The sequence below is a fragment of the Ruditapes philippinarum genome, unplaced genomic scaffold, assembly GCF_026571515.1.
Source record: "Ruditapes philippinarum isolate M1 unplaced genomic scaffold, ASM2657151v2 ctg1846_1_1_1_1, whole genome shotgun sequence".
NCBI classification, from domain to species: Eukaryota; Metazoa; Mollusca; class Bivalvia; order Venerida; family Veneridae; genus Ruditapes; species Ruditapes philippinarum.
Genome location: NW_026863070.1, coordinates 6299 through 29707, shown reverse-complemented (window position 1 = coordinate 29707; position 23409 = coordinate 6299). Strand labels below are relative to the sequence as shown.

At 32.6% G+C, this 23409-nt stretch overlaps 1 protein-coding gene across 1 annotated transcript; it reads left to right on the top strand.

Annotated features, from left to right (window-relative positions):
• Positions 1–18372: 18372 nt before the first annotated feature.
• Positions 18373–22965, top strand: LOC132721044 (uncharacterized). The gene is made up of 3 exons (XM_060705292.1): positions 18373–18549; positions 20402–20732; positions 21259–22965. Exons 2-3 carry the CDS (start codon positions 20416–20418, stop codon positions 22601–22603), a joined length of 1662 nt encoding a protein of 553 aa, XP_060561275.1. The 5' UTR covers positions 18373–18549; positions 20402–20415; the 3' UTR covers positions 22604–22965.
• Positions 22966–23409: the final 444 nt, after the last annotated feature.

Below are 23409 nucleotides of genomic sequence, written 5' to 3'. Positions count from 1 at the left end.
TTCATCGCGTTGTATGAAAATTAAGCAGAATACAAGATTAAAACAAGAAAATGGTGAAAACATCCGTAGATACGGCGGTTATCAATGTGACACGGTAGTGCGATTCTGCCATTCCATGGAAAGCGGTGTATGGTCCCATCAATTAAAAATTGATGGCAATGTAATAAAATGCATTAAGTAATCTCATTGCGTCTTATTTTCAAACAATTCAATTTATATTTAATGACTTGTAACAAGTACGTTAGGAGTAAAATTCATCACGGTAAAGTTACATGAGATACTGCTGTAAACATTCCAAACTTATTTCACAAATTTCGATTTTCTAGATATTTGGACAACATGAGATCGCTCAAGGAAACGTAAACAAAATCTGGGAAAAGGTTATGCATCGGAACTATTAATCAAAAAATAGCAGTCTCGGTGTGATTGAGTATGTACTTGAGAGATAATAAAAAGTGCAACATAACTCACGCCCTGTAACATTAACTTGAGGGGTATTTTATTTTCAACACTTATCTACTAAGATCAATGATCCCGAAGGACCAGAAAAATATGAGAACACTGAAGTAAATTACGGGGCAACTTTTTACAGCTGCCACACAGCACTTGATACCTGATTAAGTTAAATATAAAAAAATCTGGAAAAAAGGGTGATCCTTCGGAAGCATTATTTACAACAAAGTCAAACATGAATGAAATTTTAGAAAAAAGCTCAACCAGTTAATATTTACACAGAATGACCATGGTCACTCGATCAGTAAATGCCTTTTTGGATGCCATCTTGGAAAAAGCTGTCGTTTTGAAATCTGAATGTCTTTACGTTTGCCCGATATCAATCATGTTATTTCACGAAAGCACGGATTTTTTCCAAACACTATCCTAAAAATTATTCCTGGCATAAATGGACGTGTATTTCATTTGAATATGCACTTGTATCGACGAACTAGTGACAGTAGTGGGTGAACACTATAAATACTATCAATCTAGTTTCAACTACCGTTATGTCTTTAGATATCGAGAGTTACTTACAAAGATAAAAACTACAAATGTAGTTGTTGTTGGTTTTTTTTTATGGATCAAAATTTTGCATTAGAGCTATCTTTTTCGGGTAACAAACATCAAGATACACTAAACCATGATTTATACGACGTAAATATTTAGTGTCTATATATAGAGAAACTTGTACCATTTTGCAAAAGCAGGAAGATGACTTCCTTATAAATAAGACACTGAATTTTTAAAATATTTTTATAAAGGGTTGAAATTATTTATATTTCCTCTCACTGTAAACCCCAGTAGCAAAGTCAGCCTCTTTTACGATGTGGAAAAGAAATTTATATATATGATTTAAAGGAAGTTGTACTCACTATACACGTGTGCATCGCCTGCACACTTGATGGCGATCTTTCTGTGAAAGAAATTATTCGGACCCCTTTAGAATACCCACTGAAATAATTGGCGGGGATTAATTTTATATACATTTTCGTGTCATTCAGGAACATATTGGGGCTAAGAGTGAGGTTTGGCGCGCCTAAAACCGGTTTAAACTCCCCAGTGGTTTAACTACCACTGACCGTTCCAAGGCGGTACCCCTTTGTGTTCCTTCACATGTTTTTCTTGTCTGTATTGTTACTTGTTTTTTGGATGTTTACATGTTTTGTGATGTCTGTCTTGTTGGATTGTCGTTGACGGTAGGTATTTTCTCCCCCCCCCTCCTCCATTTTTAACCTCCCGCCCCCCACCTTTTCACCCGTACAGCCCTTTTCCCTTTAATTCCCTTATGGGCCTGTTTTTATTTATATTATTTCACATAACATGTCCCACTCCTTTCGCCCTTGTGTCCACTCCAGGTACTTGTTTGGTGCCTTCTGGGTGTCCTGCTTGGGTGTGTCCGGGGGCGGCGTCCTGTGAACGTTGCCTTTGCCTTGTTGATCCTTATTCTTGTTATTTTTTTTTTAATTAACTTTCAGTTTGAACTGATAACAAACATACGAGTATGATACATATAAACAAAAGACAACGATTGAAAAAATGAATGAACGGGGGAGGGGGGACGGATTAAGCATGACCTCTCCCACAGGATTGAACTTGTATACAGGAAACACTTGTGAAATTTGGAAATCAATAAAAGTGTAAATATGAAAACCAAAGTCAATGACCCTCTGCAAAATACTTTATCGAAATTTTGCGACTCATGTTTCAAAAATCCTGTATACGCACCTGTTTCTAAAATATACAAAGATTGACTCCTTCCAAATATTCATATTCTTAAATATCCTATTGTTCTCGAAAAATATAACATATACGCTGAGATCAGCTGCTGATAGAAACATAATACATGCTAGTCCTAATACAAAATATGTTAAAAAAACTTAAAGTTATGCAAATGTGGAATAATTTACATGTATATATTAAAGTTTCTTTGTCTCTATATGTTTCAAAAGAAATATGAAAAAGATTAGTTCCTTGATATACATTTATATATCATATATGTTTCACGAATCTCGTGAATGCATGTGTCTGTCGATTTAAATGTTTGTTGTTTAATGTTTTTATATGTGTGTGCATATATGAAGGTTACTTTAATGCTTGCTTAATTAAAGTAAGGTATATATTTCTTAATATGTTACCTTCTTGAAATAAAGTGTTTATTGTGATTATTATGATTATTATATGTACATGTAGTATACTGAATCTGATAAAAAAAACTTTTGATGTTTAACTAAAAGCGAACTGTTTTAAATAAAGCGTATGACTATAGCACGATGGCTGCGCCGAGTCTACACCAGTGTAAAGTTTACCTTTATGGAAAACGAAACAAGAAGTCAATTGATAGGAGGGAATTATGGGACGTATAGTAAAGTAAACATTTATTGAATTGTAAAGTTATTTAACAAAATCAGATATCATGACAGATTGATTGGTGTAATAGATGAAGAATTACGGTGTATAACGTATTTGGTGGAGACATCATTAAAACGAGGTTAAGACATTGTAGGATAAGGTAAATTACATATCTTTATTTAAGATATAACCCTTCACGGTGACCTTATGAATTTTAGAAACTTACTTGTCCCACTTTCTGTTTAGAAACTGTTATTGGAGATATTTGAAGTAGAGCAGTCATCAAGACAGCATATTACTGGTTTGACTAATGTTATAGGGAAAGAAATTGACCTTAAATTCCCCTCTATAAAATAATTACAAGTCGTCACCCTAATTCCATAATGATGTAAGTCGTATTTTACCATTTTGAGAAAATCGACTTCAAAGTTTTAACAGGCTATATCTTCACACTAACTCAACCAATTTTAATATAAAATATATCATAGTATGCAGAATTATTTTAACTTTTACACTTTTAATTACGAAGAAGTTCCTGTAGATAGTTTTTTTGAAAATCAAAATAAAAAAATGAAAAATCACTGAAAAATAAATTTTATTGACAAAAATACAAGAACCAGAATGCTGTATTCAGTTACAGCAATGTGACTCTAAAATATCATTACATTTAGGAGTTACAACAGTGTGAAATAACGACTTTTGAACTGTTTTATACTGAAATTATATTAAATTTAGAGGTAACTAGAAATTGAATTCTTTAACGAATAGTCTGAATCCACATTTATTTAGGCACCACAGAGCATGGAATGTGATCAGGATCAAAACAGTAAATTTAGTCTTAAAAGTCAATAATAGAAATCCAAACAATGCGGCGAAGTGTGAATAGCCACGAACAGGCAATTTAAGGTTGAAATAGATCTCGGGCTTCATTATCTTATCACCATTTACATGAAATAGTGAGCCTTGCAAATGAACAAAAAAAAATAAGATGTTACTGATTTTGTAAATGTATCACATTGAGGTAAACAAAACGAAAACAAAATTTTAGAAACATCGTCCTTGTATTGATATTTACCACATAAAATAGCAAACTTTTTATCATATGATATGCTATTTTTACAATAAGACTGTACAATATAAAATATTTGGAATTCAGATTTACTTTTGGTTTCGTTTATTATATCATTAATTCAATCCAAATTCAATTCTGAATACCTGTAGCTTGCAGACAAACAGCATGTTGAACATAATTTGACTTACAAAACACACAAAAAATGTTTGAAAAGATGTAACTGCTTAAGCTTTGAAAAACAACATCAACAATGAGTTCCTTTCTCTGTAACATAAAAAAGAATAAACCTATGTATTTTACTTTTCTAAGAACAGCATTACTTGATGTTTTGTTTTAAAAAAAAAATGAAAAATAATGAGACACAACACAAAGCTCACAAATGTTCAAAGATGCTACAGATCTGGATACGGTGTTTCAATGAACTACTGTGCTTCAAATTACTACATGTATTTACATATAAAGTGGCATACAACTTCTTTACATACAATAACAATTAAGTATACGTTTGCATTTAATGTTTTTATCTGAACTGTTAACATCAATAACTCATTCGTATAAAAACAATGCTCAATATCTAAGAGTTTCAGACAAATATTAATTCTATTTTACCTCAACAAACGTTTGATGAAACAAATATGACAATTTAAAAGAGTTCTTAATGTTTTATATGGTCTTAAGACTTTGTAACATTTCTTCACAAAATCATTTTTTTACGTTTCAATCGAATGAAAATTTTTAACCACACATTTTTTTTCTTTTTAAAAAATAGTTTTCGTAATGGATAATTTTCAGTTCAATGGTTCAAATCACTTGATAATTACAGGTAGTATTACCTTACGAGTTGGAAGTAGATGTACAAGAATTATTTTTAACTTAGAAACTTAGATTAATTTTGCTTTGCATGTTCCAATTACATAAATAAATTTCAGCATAAGATTGAACATGATTATGTTGACAAAAAGGTATAGACTGACACCCTGTTGATTTATGCAAAATAGCTGAGAAGGTGGCATTTTTTGTTTAATAAGTATTTGTTGTGCAAATGACGTCTCTTATTCAACGCTAAATGGTGCATCTGAGACACCTCTCAGCTTTTAAACTTTTTTTTATAGGGATATTGTCAACTTTAACCCACCATATAGCCTTTGACGTTTGGATGTACTGTTTAAGAACACAAACGAGTGATGTAGGACTGAACATTTTTAAAAGTGTTTTGTCTTTCTTTCTATATGATAGTGGGTATTGTTAACCAGTCTAGATTTCATAATGCCTTGGACAGCAAAACTTTTCATATTTTTGTGATCGGTAAATTTCAGCATAAGATTTGAACATGATTATGTTGACGAAAAGGTATATAGACTGACACCGCTGTTTTTGATTTATGCAAAATAGCTTGAGAAGGTGGCATTTTGTTTAATAAGTATTTGTTGTGGCAAATGACGTCTCTTATTCAACGCTAAATGGTGCATCTGAGACACCTCTCAGCTTTTAAAACTTTTGTTATAGGGATATTGTCAACTTTAACCCACCATATAGCCTTTGACGTTTGAATGTACTGTTTTTAAAGAACACAAACGAGTGATGTAGGACTGAACATTTTAAAAGTGTTTTGTCTTTGCTTTCTATATGATAGTGGGTATTGTTAACAGTCTAGATTTCATAATGCCTTGGACAGCAAAACTTTTCATATTTTTGTGATCGTTATATGAAAGTGCATTATTTTGAAAATTATGAAAATAATGAAATTATGAGTTATGAAATAATCATGAAGTAAACACCACCTAATTTAACATGCAGTTATGAGTTTTGTTAAGTTATATGTGTAAATTTTTATTAGAATCACTTAGCACCAGTACGGTAATTTTGTCTATATAGTTAAAGAACAAAATGTAACAATGGCAGTAATATGTTTCCGCATTTGATAAGTTTTGTTTGTAAGTTAAAAGTATAAACACATCTAATGCAAAAACCTAATTGTACGTATTTAATCTGAATATGTACAAGTCAGCATTGATCAATCATATAATCATTCACATATCAAAGTTTATGAACAGCTGATACTTGTGAATATTGAAAGTTTGTATCATTTTATCCGATTTCCATGCTATCCGAAATTTCATAACACAGCATGGTGCTTTGAATTTAGCTAAAGTGTAAAAGAGTAGTTATTATTTATTTTTAAGGTTTTGAAACAGTTCATTAAAAAATATTAAGCTATAGATTAATTAGATAACATCTAAAGCAAAACACTTACATGTTATCAAGAAATATAAAACGTAAAATGTCATTCCCGATAACCTTGAAAAATCTGCCATTTTGTCAATACAGCATCACGTGACTAGAATCTCAACAAAACTATTGGTTCAGAAGTTACGATATTATGGACTGTATTTTTATCAACAATTTTTTTGGACTTACAGCACTCTGACCCATTCAAATATATTGTTTACAGGCAATGAACCAGAGTGATGTTGTTCTTTGACCATTAGATAGAGCAAAAAATTACGAACATTTTGATACCAAACACTCATTTTTTTCAAAATTGGAGTTACGACACTCTGGAATTAGGGCGACGAAGTATTGACATGCTGTGAAATTTTATAAAGATGAATTAATGAAGACATTCGTGCTTAGAATTTGTCACATGTGAACGGTGGGTAGCCAGGTCATTAACAAGTTACCTACAAACATTCTCCCCCACCCCACCCCAACATTTTACAACCCCAAAATATTTATATGAATAAAATCATTTTAAAACACAAGGTAGACTTGTGAAACAACTTTTTCGATGATTGATATCATTTTGAAACACTTTTATACGATATATAAATTGATATCTCACTAAATTTTGCTCAGGTCCACTATTGTCATTAAAAGATGATAAGGTAATTTTTCACTAAATATAATTTGTTCATGAATTCGAGATTAGTGCAACACTCTGGATAAAGACTAATACACCTCTTTCACATGATGCATAATTGAACACGCTATATTACTCTATAGACTTGCTACGAAGAGGTCGAAAATCATTTTCCTGTAATAAATCTTACTTCCTAGCTATTATTATAATAATCCGCTTTTTAATGAGGAGTCGTTTACACTTGGTAATATAATCTCGTCATGTCATATCAGTAACCCCCATATATTGATATATTATATCTTATTTGTTATCATTAATAGTTTTCGCCATCAACTATACTAGTAATTCATTAAAAGAATATTATTCTCTGGCAAATTGAGAAATATAACTTATTTACATGTATATACGATTAGATGCTTTGACTTAAAGGGAGGGGTATTGAAGGATATACACTGAGTATAAAACCTTATAATGTAATTGTTGAGACGACATACTATATAAAATCTGCACAACATTATAAGCCACTGTGTGGGTAGCTTCTGGATAACTCGAGCCACTTAATGGATACGCGAGTTATTACTCTACATAGAAAACACCTTTCAGCCAGAGACTTTCTCTCGAAATATCCACTGATATTCAATGAGTATGGTTATGTTTTTCGTTTGTTTCAGAGCTCTGAAGAGATATATTCTGATATATTACTCGATACCTTTGTTTATTTAATTCAGAACGAGACTTTAGCTTAAATTGAGGATAGATTTATGGCTGTGACTCACCATGGTTCTCACAAATATTAGCTCCTTATTCCATCTCGAGGTTTATTATATATCATCTGTATATCTATATATATTCATTCTAAACTGGAGAATATTTTATAGGTCTATCTTGTGGGTAGCGAGACATCGTACGTTTCTCTCATACATATATTTCAAGAGTTGTTGTTTCGGACGAGAGAGCTTTGATACATATTATTATCCGTACATTGGAAGATCGACGATCTATGTTAAGCGTAAATGCACACGAGACTATAGAGAACTCTTGCCGATAAAAGGATGTCTCTCGAAATATGGCGCATATATCTCTGAGCAAATTTATAGTAATCAGAGGTGTTGGAAAGAGATGTGTTAGTAGATCGTCGAGTTCATGAGGACAGACGTATATATGGTATAATTGCAAAGCTACCGAACACACACCGTCCATGTAAGCAACCGGCTTAAAAGCAAGAATCATTTTTTCATAAGAATTGGTAAACAATTAATGTAATTGAGAGTATATAAATCTAACTATGTGAGAATACAAATATGAGTCGAGAGTAATATCTACCAGAGAGATCGTTATTCTAAATATGTACACCTTTGTTTTACTTTGAGCTCCATTCATCCGTATAATAAAACATTTTAAATATCACAGATTTTGTCAAAACAATGTGTCACGAATATAAAAAATAGTATCATAAACGACGCAAACAGAGTACGAAATTGTGTTAACCATGCTAAGAGGTTTTCGAAGGTTCTGCTCAACATTATTAGAGTTATTGAGAATAACTGGTTTCAATAGGCTGTCATGGCTTGCAAGCATTTCATGCAGTAAATTCCGAATCAAGATATTAAGATGTGCGCAACTTATTGTTTAATATTATTTATATATAACTGAGTATAAATTGATCTATAAGTATACTTAGTTTTATTTTGCCTCTTTGAGATTAATAATTGTCACAAGCACCAACTCGTTTATATAGCTAAATGCAATGAATGAAAGCGCAATTACTATTTAAGTCATACAAAATCACATTGATTGTAAAGAGTGTAAGCTATATGGGGCATTATCTGATTTTATGTGTTTTCTTATTACACATCTTGAGAGTGATTATATTGCACATAACGAAAAAATAGACACTTATTTGTCTAAAAATTATATCTATATGAGGATCTAAGACACTTTGGATCAGAAAAACACACAAATTAAGTATCAAAACTGTTCCGCTTTATGAAGGCTTCCTCAGTTTGATACATATTCGACGGTTAAATCTGTGTTTCAGAAGTAGAACGGTCTGATTTAGGAGAGGATGAAAAAAACTGTGATCGATGCCCGAGAGAGGAGCTCTTGGTCACGTAACTCCGTTGAGCGCGCGAGCGCTCTGGAATACACCGAGTGAGCAACGCTGTGAGACAGAGCTTCGTTCCTATCGACATGAGGCTATGTCTCGCGGGAGTTTTGTGTACAGGATGTCACCTTATCACACATATCCTACTGCCTCCCCTAAATAGTGGAGAGAGATATGACTCGGACGAGACTATAACTTCGTCTCCACTGACATGACTCATTGGATAACAATTCGTCACAGAAAAGCGCACAGAAGATAAACACAGAGTCAAATATGTATAACTTAGAGAGCTGAGCTTTATCAAGGCCCAAACTGGTCCCGACGATTATAGAATGTTTGATACTGCACCAAACATGGCACTCGTGGAGAACTAATAGACATGGAGTCTGTCTCTACTCGGGTGTAGAAGAACATGATAATGGTTTAATGTGTACATCAAAGTAGAGGAGATATACCTGGTAATATAAATGACCTCAATCTAGTGTGGTTCTGTACATTATATCTCTCAATATTAATATATATCTCGCAATAACGGGTGATTCACAACATGAGTAATACTCACAACAGCATATAGTCATCCTGATAAAGTATCTCTATTGTCTTGTTGAGAGTCGAGTTAGTCTTGAAATGAATCAATGTTAATTACATTGTTTCTCAATATGTCTCAGATTAAATAATCATATATCAGAGAGAGGAGATGTCATACAATTGTAATACTGACTATGGTTTTACAAATGTATTGTTATTTGACACATCTAAATATAACTAGTATGGAAAATAGTAGGTGCTGTTAGGAGCACAACGAGAATACAAGGACAATCAAGAATAACGCAGTGAAGATCTTACGAGGAGGAAGACGAGAGTAGCATACTGAGCTAAATGATGTTTCTGCGCATTTCTATGTGCGCGCATATTGCTGGTAATATAGGTTAGCGTGTGAGAACTTGGAGAGCTTCGAATATAAGTTGAATGAGTCGAGAGTCCCGTCAAACAGTGTTAACCTTACGCGTTACAAGAAATATGGAAACTGAGTAAAAGTAAGTTCATGATGAATGTCTATTTTGACACTAAATAGCCTAGTTATGATATGCGGATTAAATATTCTGATTATCAAGGATAGAGACGATTATAGGTGAGATGATGATACATGATAATTGCCACTTGTGAAGTATAGATCATAAGAAAGTAATCTAATCACTTCTAAGTCAAAGTATCAATCAGTGAACTGCTAGTTTGATGACCAGTAAATATAGTTAGAAATAGAAACGTCAAATCGTCAAAACAAAGACGTACACTAGCTCGTTAATAGACGTGGTTCTCATGCATATCTTGGTTACGTCGATAAAAAGGTAACGTTGATTAGAGTAATATTACATAATACTTGAGGTTATACCTACAAAGTTAAAAGCATGTGCATATTATGTTTACGAAATACTTTTTTTTTTTTTTATTTTAAAAACATAGCATATATATTTGAAGGTCCTGTACTGGAGTGACATGTTATAGCATAATTTTGATTGTTACACAGATTAGTTATATAAGTCTTCTAAACTAGAGTACACATAGAATAAATCAGTTAGAAAATGTTCTAGTATAGGTCAATTATATGGCTGATATTATATAAATTTGAACATTCTAAAATTGATTTCCTGAGTCATTTAGATATCTCAAACTGACTAAGAAAACGAAAACAAATCCTCAAAAAAATAATGAGGTAACTAAGAGATAGATATGAAACATCAGAGATAGTATTGAGGAAATTTTACATTTTATTTGATAGCTATGGTAACTCATTATAAGCACTGCAGTATTGATTAAGAATCATAGTTATTTCCTCATGTAAAGTATGTATTGTCGACGCTCTGTCAGAGAGATCACTTTGCGAGCCACGTGATATTTGAGTCATAGCGGGAATATTGTCTTTGGTCAAAAGGTAGAACTGGGAGAAAACATGTCTTTTTAAGTAAAGCTAAACCAAAAAATATGTATCAGTATCGGGCAGCAGATAAGAAGGAAAAGTCAGTCCTCAACAACGAGCGTGGACAGTCTGAATAAAATATGAGTGATCTTCCAGGTCTATGTTGAGAAATGAACTATGAGAACTCAGACAAAGAACAACACATTAAGCAAGCAGTAAAAGAAATATGTTGTGGTGAATAGATTGAACTGAGTTAATATCTTGAGAATCATATCATTTATCAGGCTGTCTACATTTGAGGAAAATACAGAATTAAAGGTCTCTTTTCATAGGATGACGCTTCATCAATGTCTCGATTTTAGGTCTGTATATAGGAGAGCTTCAAGCACAGTAGTAGACATATTAAACTGCATGATCATTTTCCTAGCACAAGACTAGAATAAAGTAATATATCATATAGGAGTCAGGAACAGTCATACTAGACAGCGCTAATGAAAGACGACAAGACCCAGTCCCTAACATTTGTGATGTATGTCAGATCTTCAAGACCAGTACAATCCACTAACATGCTGATTAGCAATATTACACATAAAGAAGCATAAGAGGTCTCGCGATTGTGTGATCTCTTATACGTATTACGTTAAAGATTGTTTGGATCTATGTGCTTGAGTGACACATTATAATCACTCTTTTACTTACAACAAACTGTTGTAATTTTTACAGTGAGTGCATCTTTTTCTATTACACTCTGAGGTAATAGATCTTTTTAGGAAGCGGCTAGTTGAATCTGGCTGCATATATTCAGAACGCAAAAGTTTTGGGTAGTGTTAAGGAAGATCATGTGAAAGCGCATTTCTCATGGGTCTAAAGGAGAGATATATCTGTAACGAGGGTGTAATGGCTAACACGCCATGTTGGTTTTTTATGATTTATGTTAAATTTTTACACTGTCATTTCTGTGCAAGAGTACAATATAGAATCTCTCAGTAATTTAGCCGTTTATTACTAGGGAGCAGACCTAATGATGAGTGAGCATTAAGATGGAGACAGATTTATAGTGGTGTGGAGATAATGAACAAATGGTGATATCATTAGATTTTCATGTATGCTGGTCTAGGTACAAGCTGTTATATATTTATGGTTCTGTTCGTTGTACTCCGATAGCTTCATCATTTCTTGAGGATACTGAAATGTTTATATTTACTTATTGAGCACAAACAGATTACACGAATTGCTAATTCTACCGTGACGCATAGGATTTCTGTATCTTATAGAATATATGTTTATTTTATTGTAGATCAGCTATGAATCTACAAAAGTAGTGTGTATGCTTATGTTGTGCCTCGTGATCGATAGAGATGGCTTGTATAACGTTTAGTTGGTCTGAGAAGGTAGATAGAGAACTGAGAGATAAAAGGCTTGCTCGACCTCACTCTATACATGTTAGGTGTTAATTGGTGAGGAGAGTGAGGCGGTGACGCCTATGAAGTTATAACTCCAGATTAGTTTGATATTGGATCTGGCATGTGTGCTACCTAGTCAGGTTACTATATACTCATGGATTAATTGTTTTGTCATGTGTGACCGTTGATTAAAGTGCTAATTTCATATTTAAGAAAATCTTAACACTATTGGGAAAAATGTAAGAGGCTATATTATACGCATTTCGATACAGGTCTAAGTATTATATGTAAATTTAAACTCTGTGCTCTTCGCGGATTGAATTCGCGATTGGAGGTATTGACTAAGAAGTAAATAATTCTGTTGTTCATGTTATTGAGATAGCATATGCTCTATGTTTGGCAAAATTGAAATAGTATAAATATAAGCATCCTTGTACATTTAGAATTGACATATCACTTCGAGTAGTGCATTATTGATATATTGCCATTCAGATTTATAAATATATGCACTTATGCAACACTAGATAGATGCTAGAGACAGAGGTTAACACGCCTATAAATGTCCGTAGGTTTTAAGAGTCATTAATAGACATCGTCATTATTACATAAAATTCCACGCAAATTCTAAAGATTCTCTAGCACCTCTAACATCAATTTACCCTGTCCGACTGTTAAAATGTAATGGATAGAGCAACTGTAGTATTACGTAGAAGATGTGAACCAAATTCTAAATCGAATACTAAATTTGTATCCAGCTTTGCTGATGCTGCCTAGCTTGTTCGCATTTTGTTGTCCAGTTTATAGCGGGTTATATCTCTACGATATAGGTTATGAAGACAATGGACAGTGGTGTTACATATGATCATGCATGTGTAAAATAATTATATGTATACATGGTTATGTCTTAACATATTCCTTGTTTAAATATATATAATTCAACTCTGTTTGTCAATAATTTAGATTTATTTGTCGGGAGAGTAGAATGAAAAATGGAGTTTGGGGTCTTTTTATATATTTTTATGATGAAAAAGGGAAATAGTAATTTTCCAGCTTTTTGTTTCTTCAAAATCTTATCATGTAGTTGTTTTAACTACGAGCGCTACAAATTCATGATTATTAACTGATCCGTCAATTCTTAATGCATCAATTGATTTATATTGATTTGTACGGTGAAACTGCGTTCGGATATTTGTCAGTAATATATAGTTATGCTGTCCAAGCTGTTATAGGTATGTGTAGTCCATTATTAATTTATGTTATTACCGTAGGGTTATCAGTAGATGGACGTTCGATGTTCACTGTACATTATTTTGAGATTTGAGTATGGTAGATATTTGTCTTTCATTGTCCATCACAATAATGAATTTAGCCTCATTTGCTAAATGAAGCATAGTATGATTAACATATATTAGGAAGTCTTAAAAGGTTCACTGCTTTCCCGTTTTAGTTGATAATAACACACACTTTTTGTCCTTCTATGTTCAAAAGGTTAAAATGCGGACCGTGTTAGTATATGAAATCAATTAACTGTTGACGTTCTATATTTAAATGTGCTATCTAAGTGACTTAACTTTTATTTTTATTGGAATAGAGCCTGTTTTTAATATTAAAACAAATTTGATTTGACTGAACTTAAATGTGATTAATATAGCAAAACATCCATAAGATGTTTGAAAGTTCCAACAGACAGTCACATAGTATGAGACATGCTGCATCAAATGAGCGGCTGAAAATCAGTATGTTTGCAAATTATTTCAACAATGAATTTTGAAAGGATTATATTTTTCTTGCAAACCTTATTAGAGTGAAATTAATCATTTTTTTAACAATTTGAAGAAAAAGAAACCATCTAAAATTAGTAAAAGTGGTAATACCCAAAATTACTGTACCATTTGTTTTGTCTCATTCCTTTATGTGGCTTATTAGTGACCTATCTATCATAAAACGTAAGACAATAAGAAATCTCCTTCGAATTTTCTGTCAATTAGCTGTGTAAAAAGCTATATTTTCTGGAATCTGTATAAAATAACATACATTTTAGTGATTTAAATATTTGAAAATGTTTGAATTCAATAGACCTGAGCGTGTTTCCTTACCCGTTTCATTTTCCGCCCACTCGTTCTCTTGCACAAAATATATACAAAGTTTGTCATACCTTGAACCTGACCTACTTCTTTTATATTAATTTTATTTAACAATTATAAAGGGTGTGGCAAAGTGTTATCGTTTATCTTTCTTTAAAACTCATTCACTCGCTAAATGTACAAAACATAATTATGAAAATCTATCTAGGTACGTATGACGCGTAATTATATGCCTTTTCAATTTTCAAAAATAAAGTTTGTTTTCCTATGTTTTGTGTGTATTTTGTTTTAAATTATTCGTCTTCGATTTTATTTATCTAAATGCAGGTCAAAACAGCCCTGAACTCGGTGATATAGTTATTTTGTTCTTTCTTATATCCTTGATATCATTTAAAGTCAGATTCAATTTCAATTTTTAACATGGGTATGGCTTGTAGTAGAGTAATACTTCAGTCTTGAACATCTTGAAGATTAATCATGAAATATACGTAAAATAAAATAATTCTATCATTTTCTCTTAAGGTATCAAATTTTAATGTTGTATCTAGATTATTATGTACATTTATTTAATGGAAAAAAGCGTAATAAAAAGCAATAGCGAAGACGGCATATTTTTTTGTTTCGCAGCGTTCGTATTTCCCTAAAAATAGTATTAATTTCGCAAAAAATACATGTTGATCAGGATGTCACTTGATCAAAGTAAATGACATTTTTTGCCAAAAGAGTGTTTCCATGCGTGTAACATAAAATTGGATACTCGAGTTTTTTCTGCAAACATGTTTCTGAGCAGGTATTTTCGCCAAAATGTTATTTTTTTAAATGTTAAATAATGAAGGTAAAGAAGAGAATTAAAGTTAATCAAAGATATGCATTAAAGGGACACTACTTTTGTCTAAAGACGTTTTCGCAAACATTAGAATAGCAACCTGTGCATGAAGCAACTTACGGGAAGAATGTACTCTGGCATTAATGCTACACACCACCAAGATGCTGAAAATCCCCTAAATAGTGCCTGTTCTGACTGAGAGACTTCGAACTAGTGTCACAGGGTGAGCCTGACCGGGACTCGAGCCTGGGACCCTCGGAATACCGTACCGCGGCTCTACCGACTGAGCTATCCGGCCGCTTACACATCTTCTCCCCTAAATAGTGAACAGTTCGACAGAACCGTGACATACTCCCCCGCTACATTGAAATTCGTCCTCGAATTTCTAATGGGTAAAGAGAACAATGTGAAATTGAACTCGAAACTTATACCATCACGGTCCCCCGTTGGGCGCCAAATGTCACAGGGTGAGAAAAATGTGCAGCCTGACGGGGACTACGATTCATTGTGTACCACGTCTTGTGATTACAGGCACCTTTTACTTCCAATTAGTATACATGTCTTGGGTGTCGAGCTATATATAGTAACTTGTACCATTCTTGCGAAAGCAGGCAGGTGACTAGCTAGCACCTCACAAAACGCAAAACCAGTGTTCCATGTCTTTCAAGCCTATACGAATCAGTATGTACCACGTCTTGTGATTACAGACACCTTTTACATCCAATTAGTATACATGTCTTGGGTGTCGAGCTGTATAAAATAACTTGTACCATTTTTGCGAAAGCAGGAAGGTGACTTACTAGCTTATAAATTAGACAATGAATTGTAAAATACTTTATGATGACGTATGTCATTAAGTTTGATGAATTCCTCTCACGTGCGGAATCTAGTAGCAAAGTCATGCCTTCATTAATGTGGAAAAGAACACATATATGATCTAAAGGAAGTTGTATATACACTTGTGCATTAACCGTTCAAAGTGATCGCCTGCACACTTGATCACGAGATTTCTGTGAAAGAAATTGTTCTGACCCGTTTTGAAATCCCGCTAAAATTATCTAGTGTTAATTAACTCACAATTTCAACTGATAACAAACACATGAAACATATATACAAAAGGAAACGATTTGAAAATAAAGAAATACACGGATCCAGAGAACGGGGACGGGTTAGGCATGACCCCTCCCACGGGGTCTTGTCTTGACTTGTATACAGGAAACACTTGCAAGATTTGGATATCAAGTAACGTTCTTAAAAAAGTGAAAATCTCGTAACGACTTTTGAAAATCAGAGTCAATGACCCTCCGTCGGGTTAATTCTACAACCCCGTAACTCGATTTTTGGCAAAATTGAGATTTTTATATCATTTGTTTCATCTCAGTGAGCTCTTCACAGAGAACATACTTTTGTAGTTGTAGAACTAACATAAATATGTTTATTTCCAATTCCACAAACCCGTAACTCGCTATTTACATCAAACTTTAATTCTTACAGTAACTTCTCGTCCAATCAAACATTCTGATTTTGTACCACGTGATACATGACACATCTGTAATGGCTGCCTACTTTATCACAACCAAATATTTGAAAAACCTTTAGTGATTTATTTAAAGATAATTACAGAAAATTACCTTACAGTAATAACATATATTGATGATTTAGTTTTTATAGCTCTAGCATCATTTTGAATTATATAGTAAATGTCTTGAAAAGTTAAATGTGTAAATACTACATTTATTCGGATGATTACCATTTCGGAAAGCCTCGATGAGTACTATAATTTTTTTGTTTCCCGAAAGCTTGTTATTTTCATTTTTTTACACTTTTTGAAAGGGTACTCATTGGCTATATAGCTGAACCTTTTTTCCATTTGCATTTTCATCATCCATGAAGTTATAATTATTAGATATTTTTGAATGGAAGACAAAATACCACTTTGTTTACATCTAGATGCTATCAGGACAAATTGTTTCAGATTCAACACTGTTTTCTAAAGCACGAAAAGCATCTACTTGATGTACACTCTAAATCAAAAATTGAAACATTATAGCAACATGGGTATGTGACAGAAACGCATCGTCGGATACCCACGGTTGATAAATATGTAACATAACAAGTGCATACTTTTGAAAAATTGATATAGATATCATTTGATAGTAGCATTGATTTTCAAACAAACGTGTAATATTTTACACAGAGAAGTTAATGATATTTTATATTTGAATTGTTGCTATGTTTCTAGCCGAAAATTATTACACTTTGTCAATCTTGCTTCAAATGTTTCACTTAGAACCCCGTATGTCGCTTTAATGGTGTAGAAATGACCTGAATGTTTTGCCAACAACCCAGTATCTCCCGAATGGGGTTTTAGAATTCAGAATATGTATGTGCGTTCTTATTTATTATGAAAAATTGAAATAAATTATTTGAGAGTTTAGCTTTAAAATTGTATGCACAAAAATAAAATTTGGTATTTATGTATAGCATACAGATTCCTAAATTCACTGAAAATTTTATCTTTATACGGTTTATCATTAAAAAGTTATTACAGTTCAAACTTTCAAATGCGATTTTCTAAAAATGACAAAAAATGACATTCGGGTTTGTAGTATTAAGCAAACGCCTCTGCAAAATGTCTTATTACTCTGTATACGCACCTGTTTGCAATCTATAAACAGATTGACTCCACACAAATATTTAAATATCCTATTGTTCTCGAAAAATGAAACATATACGTTAAGACGAAACATAATGCATGCAAGACCTAATACAAAACATGGTAAAATAAAGCAATGCAAGTATGGAATAATTTACATTTATGTATTAAAGTATGTTCGTCTCTATACGTTTTTAAAAGAAATATGAAAAAAAAATACATGATACATTATTATATCAAATATATTTAATGAATCTCATGAATGCATGTGGCTGTCGATTAAAGTGTTTGTTGTTGAATTTCTTATATGTGTGTACAAATATGTTGGTTTATTTAATTATTTAATTGAAGCTTGGTCATTTTGTAAATAATGTATGTAGTCTTAATATGTTACCTTCTTGAAATCAAGTGTTTATTACAATTATTATGATCATTATGACTAGTATACCGAATCAGATAAAATAACTTTTGAAGTTTAACTAAAAACGGAATATTTTAAATAAAGCATAGGACTATTAATAGCACGGTAGCTGCGCCGAGATAATTAAAGAATAAACACAGCTACGCGAATGTAAAAATACCTTTATCAAACCGAAACAAGACGTTTATTAAAAGGAGGGAATTATGGGAATGTAGTAGTTAACACCAATTGAATTGTTAAGTTATTTAACAAAATCAGTATTCATGACAAATTGATTGGATTGATGTAATAGATGAAGAATCACGGTGTATAACGTATTTTGAGGAGACATTATAACAAGGTTAAGACATTGTATGATAAGGTAAATTACGTATTTATATTTAAAATATAACCTTTCACGGTGACCTTCTAAATTTCAGAAATTTATTTGTCCTACTTGTTGTTTTGAAACTGATCATTATTGGAGATATTTGAAGAAGGGCAGTCATCAGTCGAACTTCATTTAGACAGCACATTGCTGGTTAACTTTGTTCTAAGGAAAGAAATTGAATAATGTTCTAGGGAAAGAAATTCACCTTAAATTTCTCTCTTTATGAAATAATTACAAATACATGTATTAACATGCTGTGCAATTTTATGAAGATGAATTAAGGGAGACATACTTGCTAAATGTTGCTTAGAATTTGTCACATGTGAACGATAGGTAGCCAGGTCATTAACAAGTTACCCACCAACATTCTTCCCCACCCCACCCCAACATTTTACAACCCCAAAACTATTTATATGAATGAAATCATTTAAAAACACATGGGAGACTATTGCAAAGGGAAACATTTTTTCGATGATTGATATTATTTTCAATATGACCGGCTCCTGTTTTGAATTAGTTTTTTACTGTCACACATTTTTATGTCTTTTCTTCAATTCCTCATTGAGTATATGAAACAATATAAAAAGTAGTTTAGAATGTTATCTACAAAATATAAGTAGAATGTTTCACTTTGAAACAAAGAGTGGGGCAATCTAAAACAGTACCTATAATAAAGACAAACACTCCAAACTGACCGATAATGGCAGTCAATTTATATTATTGAATGTACACTATTCCATAATGAACTATTGAGCATAAACATTCACACGTCGTTCCGAATTCCAATAATTTAACATCCTTCTTAACACATTGATAAGATCGTGTGAGCCATATCCATTTATCTTATTATACTGTAATACCACAATACGTTTTACAATCTTAAAAAATAACATCTTGTATATCACAGAATAACTTCGTCAATCAACATGTACATACTGTAAGATTTTTAAAATGATATATTTAGTTACAAGTTTGGTGGCTAAAATCTTAATCTCTAGATCATAATACTGTATCTAATCAAATCAAATTAATCAAGCTTTATTTTGTTCTGAGCATAATACATGGAAGAAACACGAGGAACCTTAAACAGAAAACAGTAATACAGTATGATAGTTGATTTGTGTCATTTCGTGTTTTCGCCCCGTAAACCCGCCAAGCAAAATGTCGAACATTCACAAATTAAAATGGCGGATAAGGGGCGAAAACACGCTATTTATCGGGGACGCGGGGCGAGAGGTCGAAATGTCGCAAACAAGTTTTTGTTTTTTGTTTTGTTATTTTTTCAAATTTTACAAAAATTTTTTGCGTCACGGGCGACGTACTCAAAAAGTTCCAAAAGCGTTTCACTTTGCTACGGTCTCCCATAATAAACAATTTAAAATCGTTCAAATGTCACAGATGAATAAAACTTGAATCGCTGATTATCTGTACACAATACGATATCAAGTGACATTGTTATAAATGTGGTTCAGAATGTATCAATAACGTTCAATAGGACAGTCTTTTCATAATTTAAGTCGTACTTATATTGTTTCATAAATATTTTTTTTATTATCAGTTTATTGTTCAATCACCAAATTTGAAAGATATGATTTAGTCAACCAAACTTGACAGCGAAAAGTGAGGAAAATGCCACTTTACAACAGATATTCAACAATTTGTTTTACAACATAGATCTCAATATAAACATACTTTTTTTAATATCTATATAATTTACCATGTTTTTTTTTTTTTAATTAACACCTAAATACTAGTAAAATGTTAAATTTTCATATAATAGTTGCTTATGGTACAACGTAAAATTTAATGATTTTTGAAACGATTAAATGTTATTTTCTAACAGACTGAGCTCACACGATGGCTGAAGTAGATTGTCGTTCAACTATAGCTGACATTGACTTTGTTTGTACTCCTTGTTTTGAGGACGATATTCGAGAACAAGCTGTGAAATATTGTCCTGAATGTCTGGAGTTTTTGTGTACAGGATGCACTCGACACCATGGAAGGCTGAGAATAAGTCGTTCCCATAAGCTTGTAGACAAGGACGAGGCAAAACAAGGGTCACATTTTGGTGTGAAAGCAAAATGTTTATATCACCCAGATCGTGAGATAGAGATGTATTGTGAGGAACATGACATGGTTTATTGTTTAAAGTGTATTGCTACAGATCATAGGTTTGTATTTATTTCAGATTAATTTCTCATTGTTAAGTATCTTTACAGTTACTGTTTTCAAAAATTACTAATATTTACTATAATTTGTAATAAGTCTTAAAATCAATCTACGTATATTTGGTAATAATACCATTGATATCATTTACGCCATGTGAGTTTGTAGTAAAAAAATGTCTGTGACAAAAGGGTGACATAAAAGAGACGGGCATCGAAAACAGTAAATTTCGGTAGGAAAGATAAATGTGTTGTAAATCAGTATTTTTTATGATTAACAACGTGAAAGCAGGTGTCACAATCATCTTGAAACATTACAACAGATAAGATAATTAAAAAGGTCATATGTTACCAAAACAGTTTATGCGATAATATCTTTCAAGGTGATCAGCATGATAATTAGACATTGTAACACAACAATATCACATTTATCAATGTATGTAGTTTATACGTAAAGTAGAATGATCATAAAAATAATGGGGAAACTGTTCTTAATTATGTTATCTGAAAAGTTAAATTTTCTTGTTACCAGGTCCTGTAAGGGAGTGACAGGTTTAGACGACTTATCAGTTTCTACTGATCAGAAAAGAGAAACAGAACGTTTAAAAGCTGACATTATGAACATCCAAGAACGTTTAGAAAATACTGATAAGAAAACGAAAACAAACCTGAAAAGCATAGAGGAACAAAGAAATGACGTCATTTTGCAAATAGAAGGACTTGCGCGCGGTTTGGTAGAACATATCCAGAAGTTGGAGCGTGAAGCTTTGGAAGGCCTCGATGCGGAATATTCTTTGGTCAAAGGAGAACAAGAGAAAAATGTGTCTAAGTTAAGTAAAGCTAAAGAAGAGATTGAACAGGTGAGAAGTCAGCTACAAGACGTGGACACTCTGGATAAAATACAACAGTTTGTTAAGACAAAACTGGCACAACAAATTTTGAACGATGCAGTAAAAATGTTTGAACACAATGAAGTTAAAGACATTCAATCATTGTATTTGAAGGAAAATACAGAATTAAAATCCTCAGTCAGTTCATCAACATTTTTAGGGTATGTACTAAGGATAGCAGAAAGCAAAAGACTGCCGACATCGAGGACGTATAAAGTACGTTCACAAAAGGAGGAAAATATCCGCATGAAAAACGACAAGACCCAACCCTGCATTTGTGATGTATGTCAGCTTCCAGACGGTACAATCATACTGGCTGATTACAGTAATACGAGGATAAAGAGGCTTGATGTGAATTATAAAATTAAAGATTGTTTTGATCTAGAATCATATCCCAGAGGTATCTGTTGTACTGGTAACACTGAGGTCGCTGTAAAACTTGACAACAACAAAGTTTGGTTTATTTCAGTAGGAAGCTCATTATCTAAAGTGAAAGATATATCTGTTAAAGGTCGAGGTTACTTCGGAATGACATATTGTGCTGGAAAGTTGTGGGTATATGATGGTAATGGTGTAAATGTATACTGTATGGATGGTACATTATCTAATTCTATCGGTAGTGATGGCAATAGACATCGCATATTTACATCTATACAACAAATGACCGTCAGCGGAGAGAATGTTTATGTAGCACACTATAGTGGTGGTGCTTTCTGCTTGACAAGAGATGGAACGGTGAAGAGAGAACTGAGAGATAAAAGGCTTGCTGAAATACGTGGTGTATGTGTAGCCAATGATGGGACCGTGTTTATTTCTGGGTACAGCTCACAAAACATCATGATGTTTAATAGCGAAGGAAAATGCCTTGGAGAATTAGTTACTAAAGATTCCGGTCTCGTAAATCCACTATCATTATTGTTCGATGACAAGACAAACTGTTTAGTTGCTGCGTGTTTTTCTGGCAAAATGATAGTATATTATATCTGACATTTTACCATATAGTGTGTGCATTGTTGTAATGTTGCACATAGATTTTAAATGCTACATGTGGAGAGAAAGAGTTACAGTTATATGATCAAACATATCATATTCAACGGTCAGCCTCTACATACATTTACTTTCCCTGTTAAAGGTATGATGATAACTCGCTACTTAATATGTTGAATTACTGATATTCAGTCAATACCATATGCAGAGCTTTGCTATGCTGTCCAGCTGTTGGTTTTGTTGTCCAGTTTATGTTGTTTACGTATAGGTTATGAAGACATGGACAGTGTGTTTCTTTATATACATGTATGCTATAAAATACATGGTAGTCACATACCTTTTGTTAAATAAATACGGAATATCATGTTGTAGTAGCTTTCTGAGGCTTTGTATTTTTTTTTGGAAAATTGATATCTCGCGAGACCGAATATTATTTCCAACGTTGCGAGTCCATTTTAGGTTATTTATCCTAGGTTATGAAGACATAGGCCGTGTGTTTCTGTACATACATGTGTAATTTAAGAAGCTTGGCAGATTGTCAGTATTTGCATATACTTTTGTTAAATAAATCTATTTATCTAATTAAGATTTATCTAATTAAGATTTATTTGCTAAATGGGCATAAGCATGTTTACATTATTAGGAAGTATAAAATGGTATCACTGCTTTCCTGTTTTCATTGATAAAAACACACTTTTGGTCCTTCTATGTTCAATAAAGAAAAATTCGGATCATGTTAGAAGATGAAATCAATTCACTATTGACGTTCTATATAAAAATATGCTATCTAAATGACTTAACTTTTA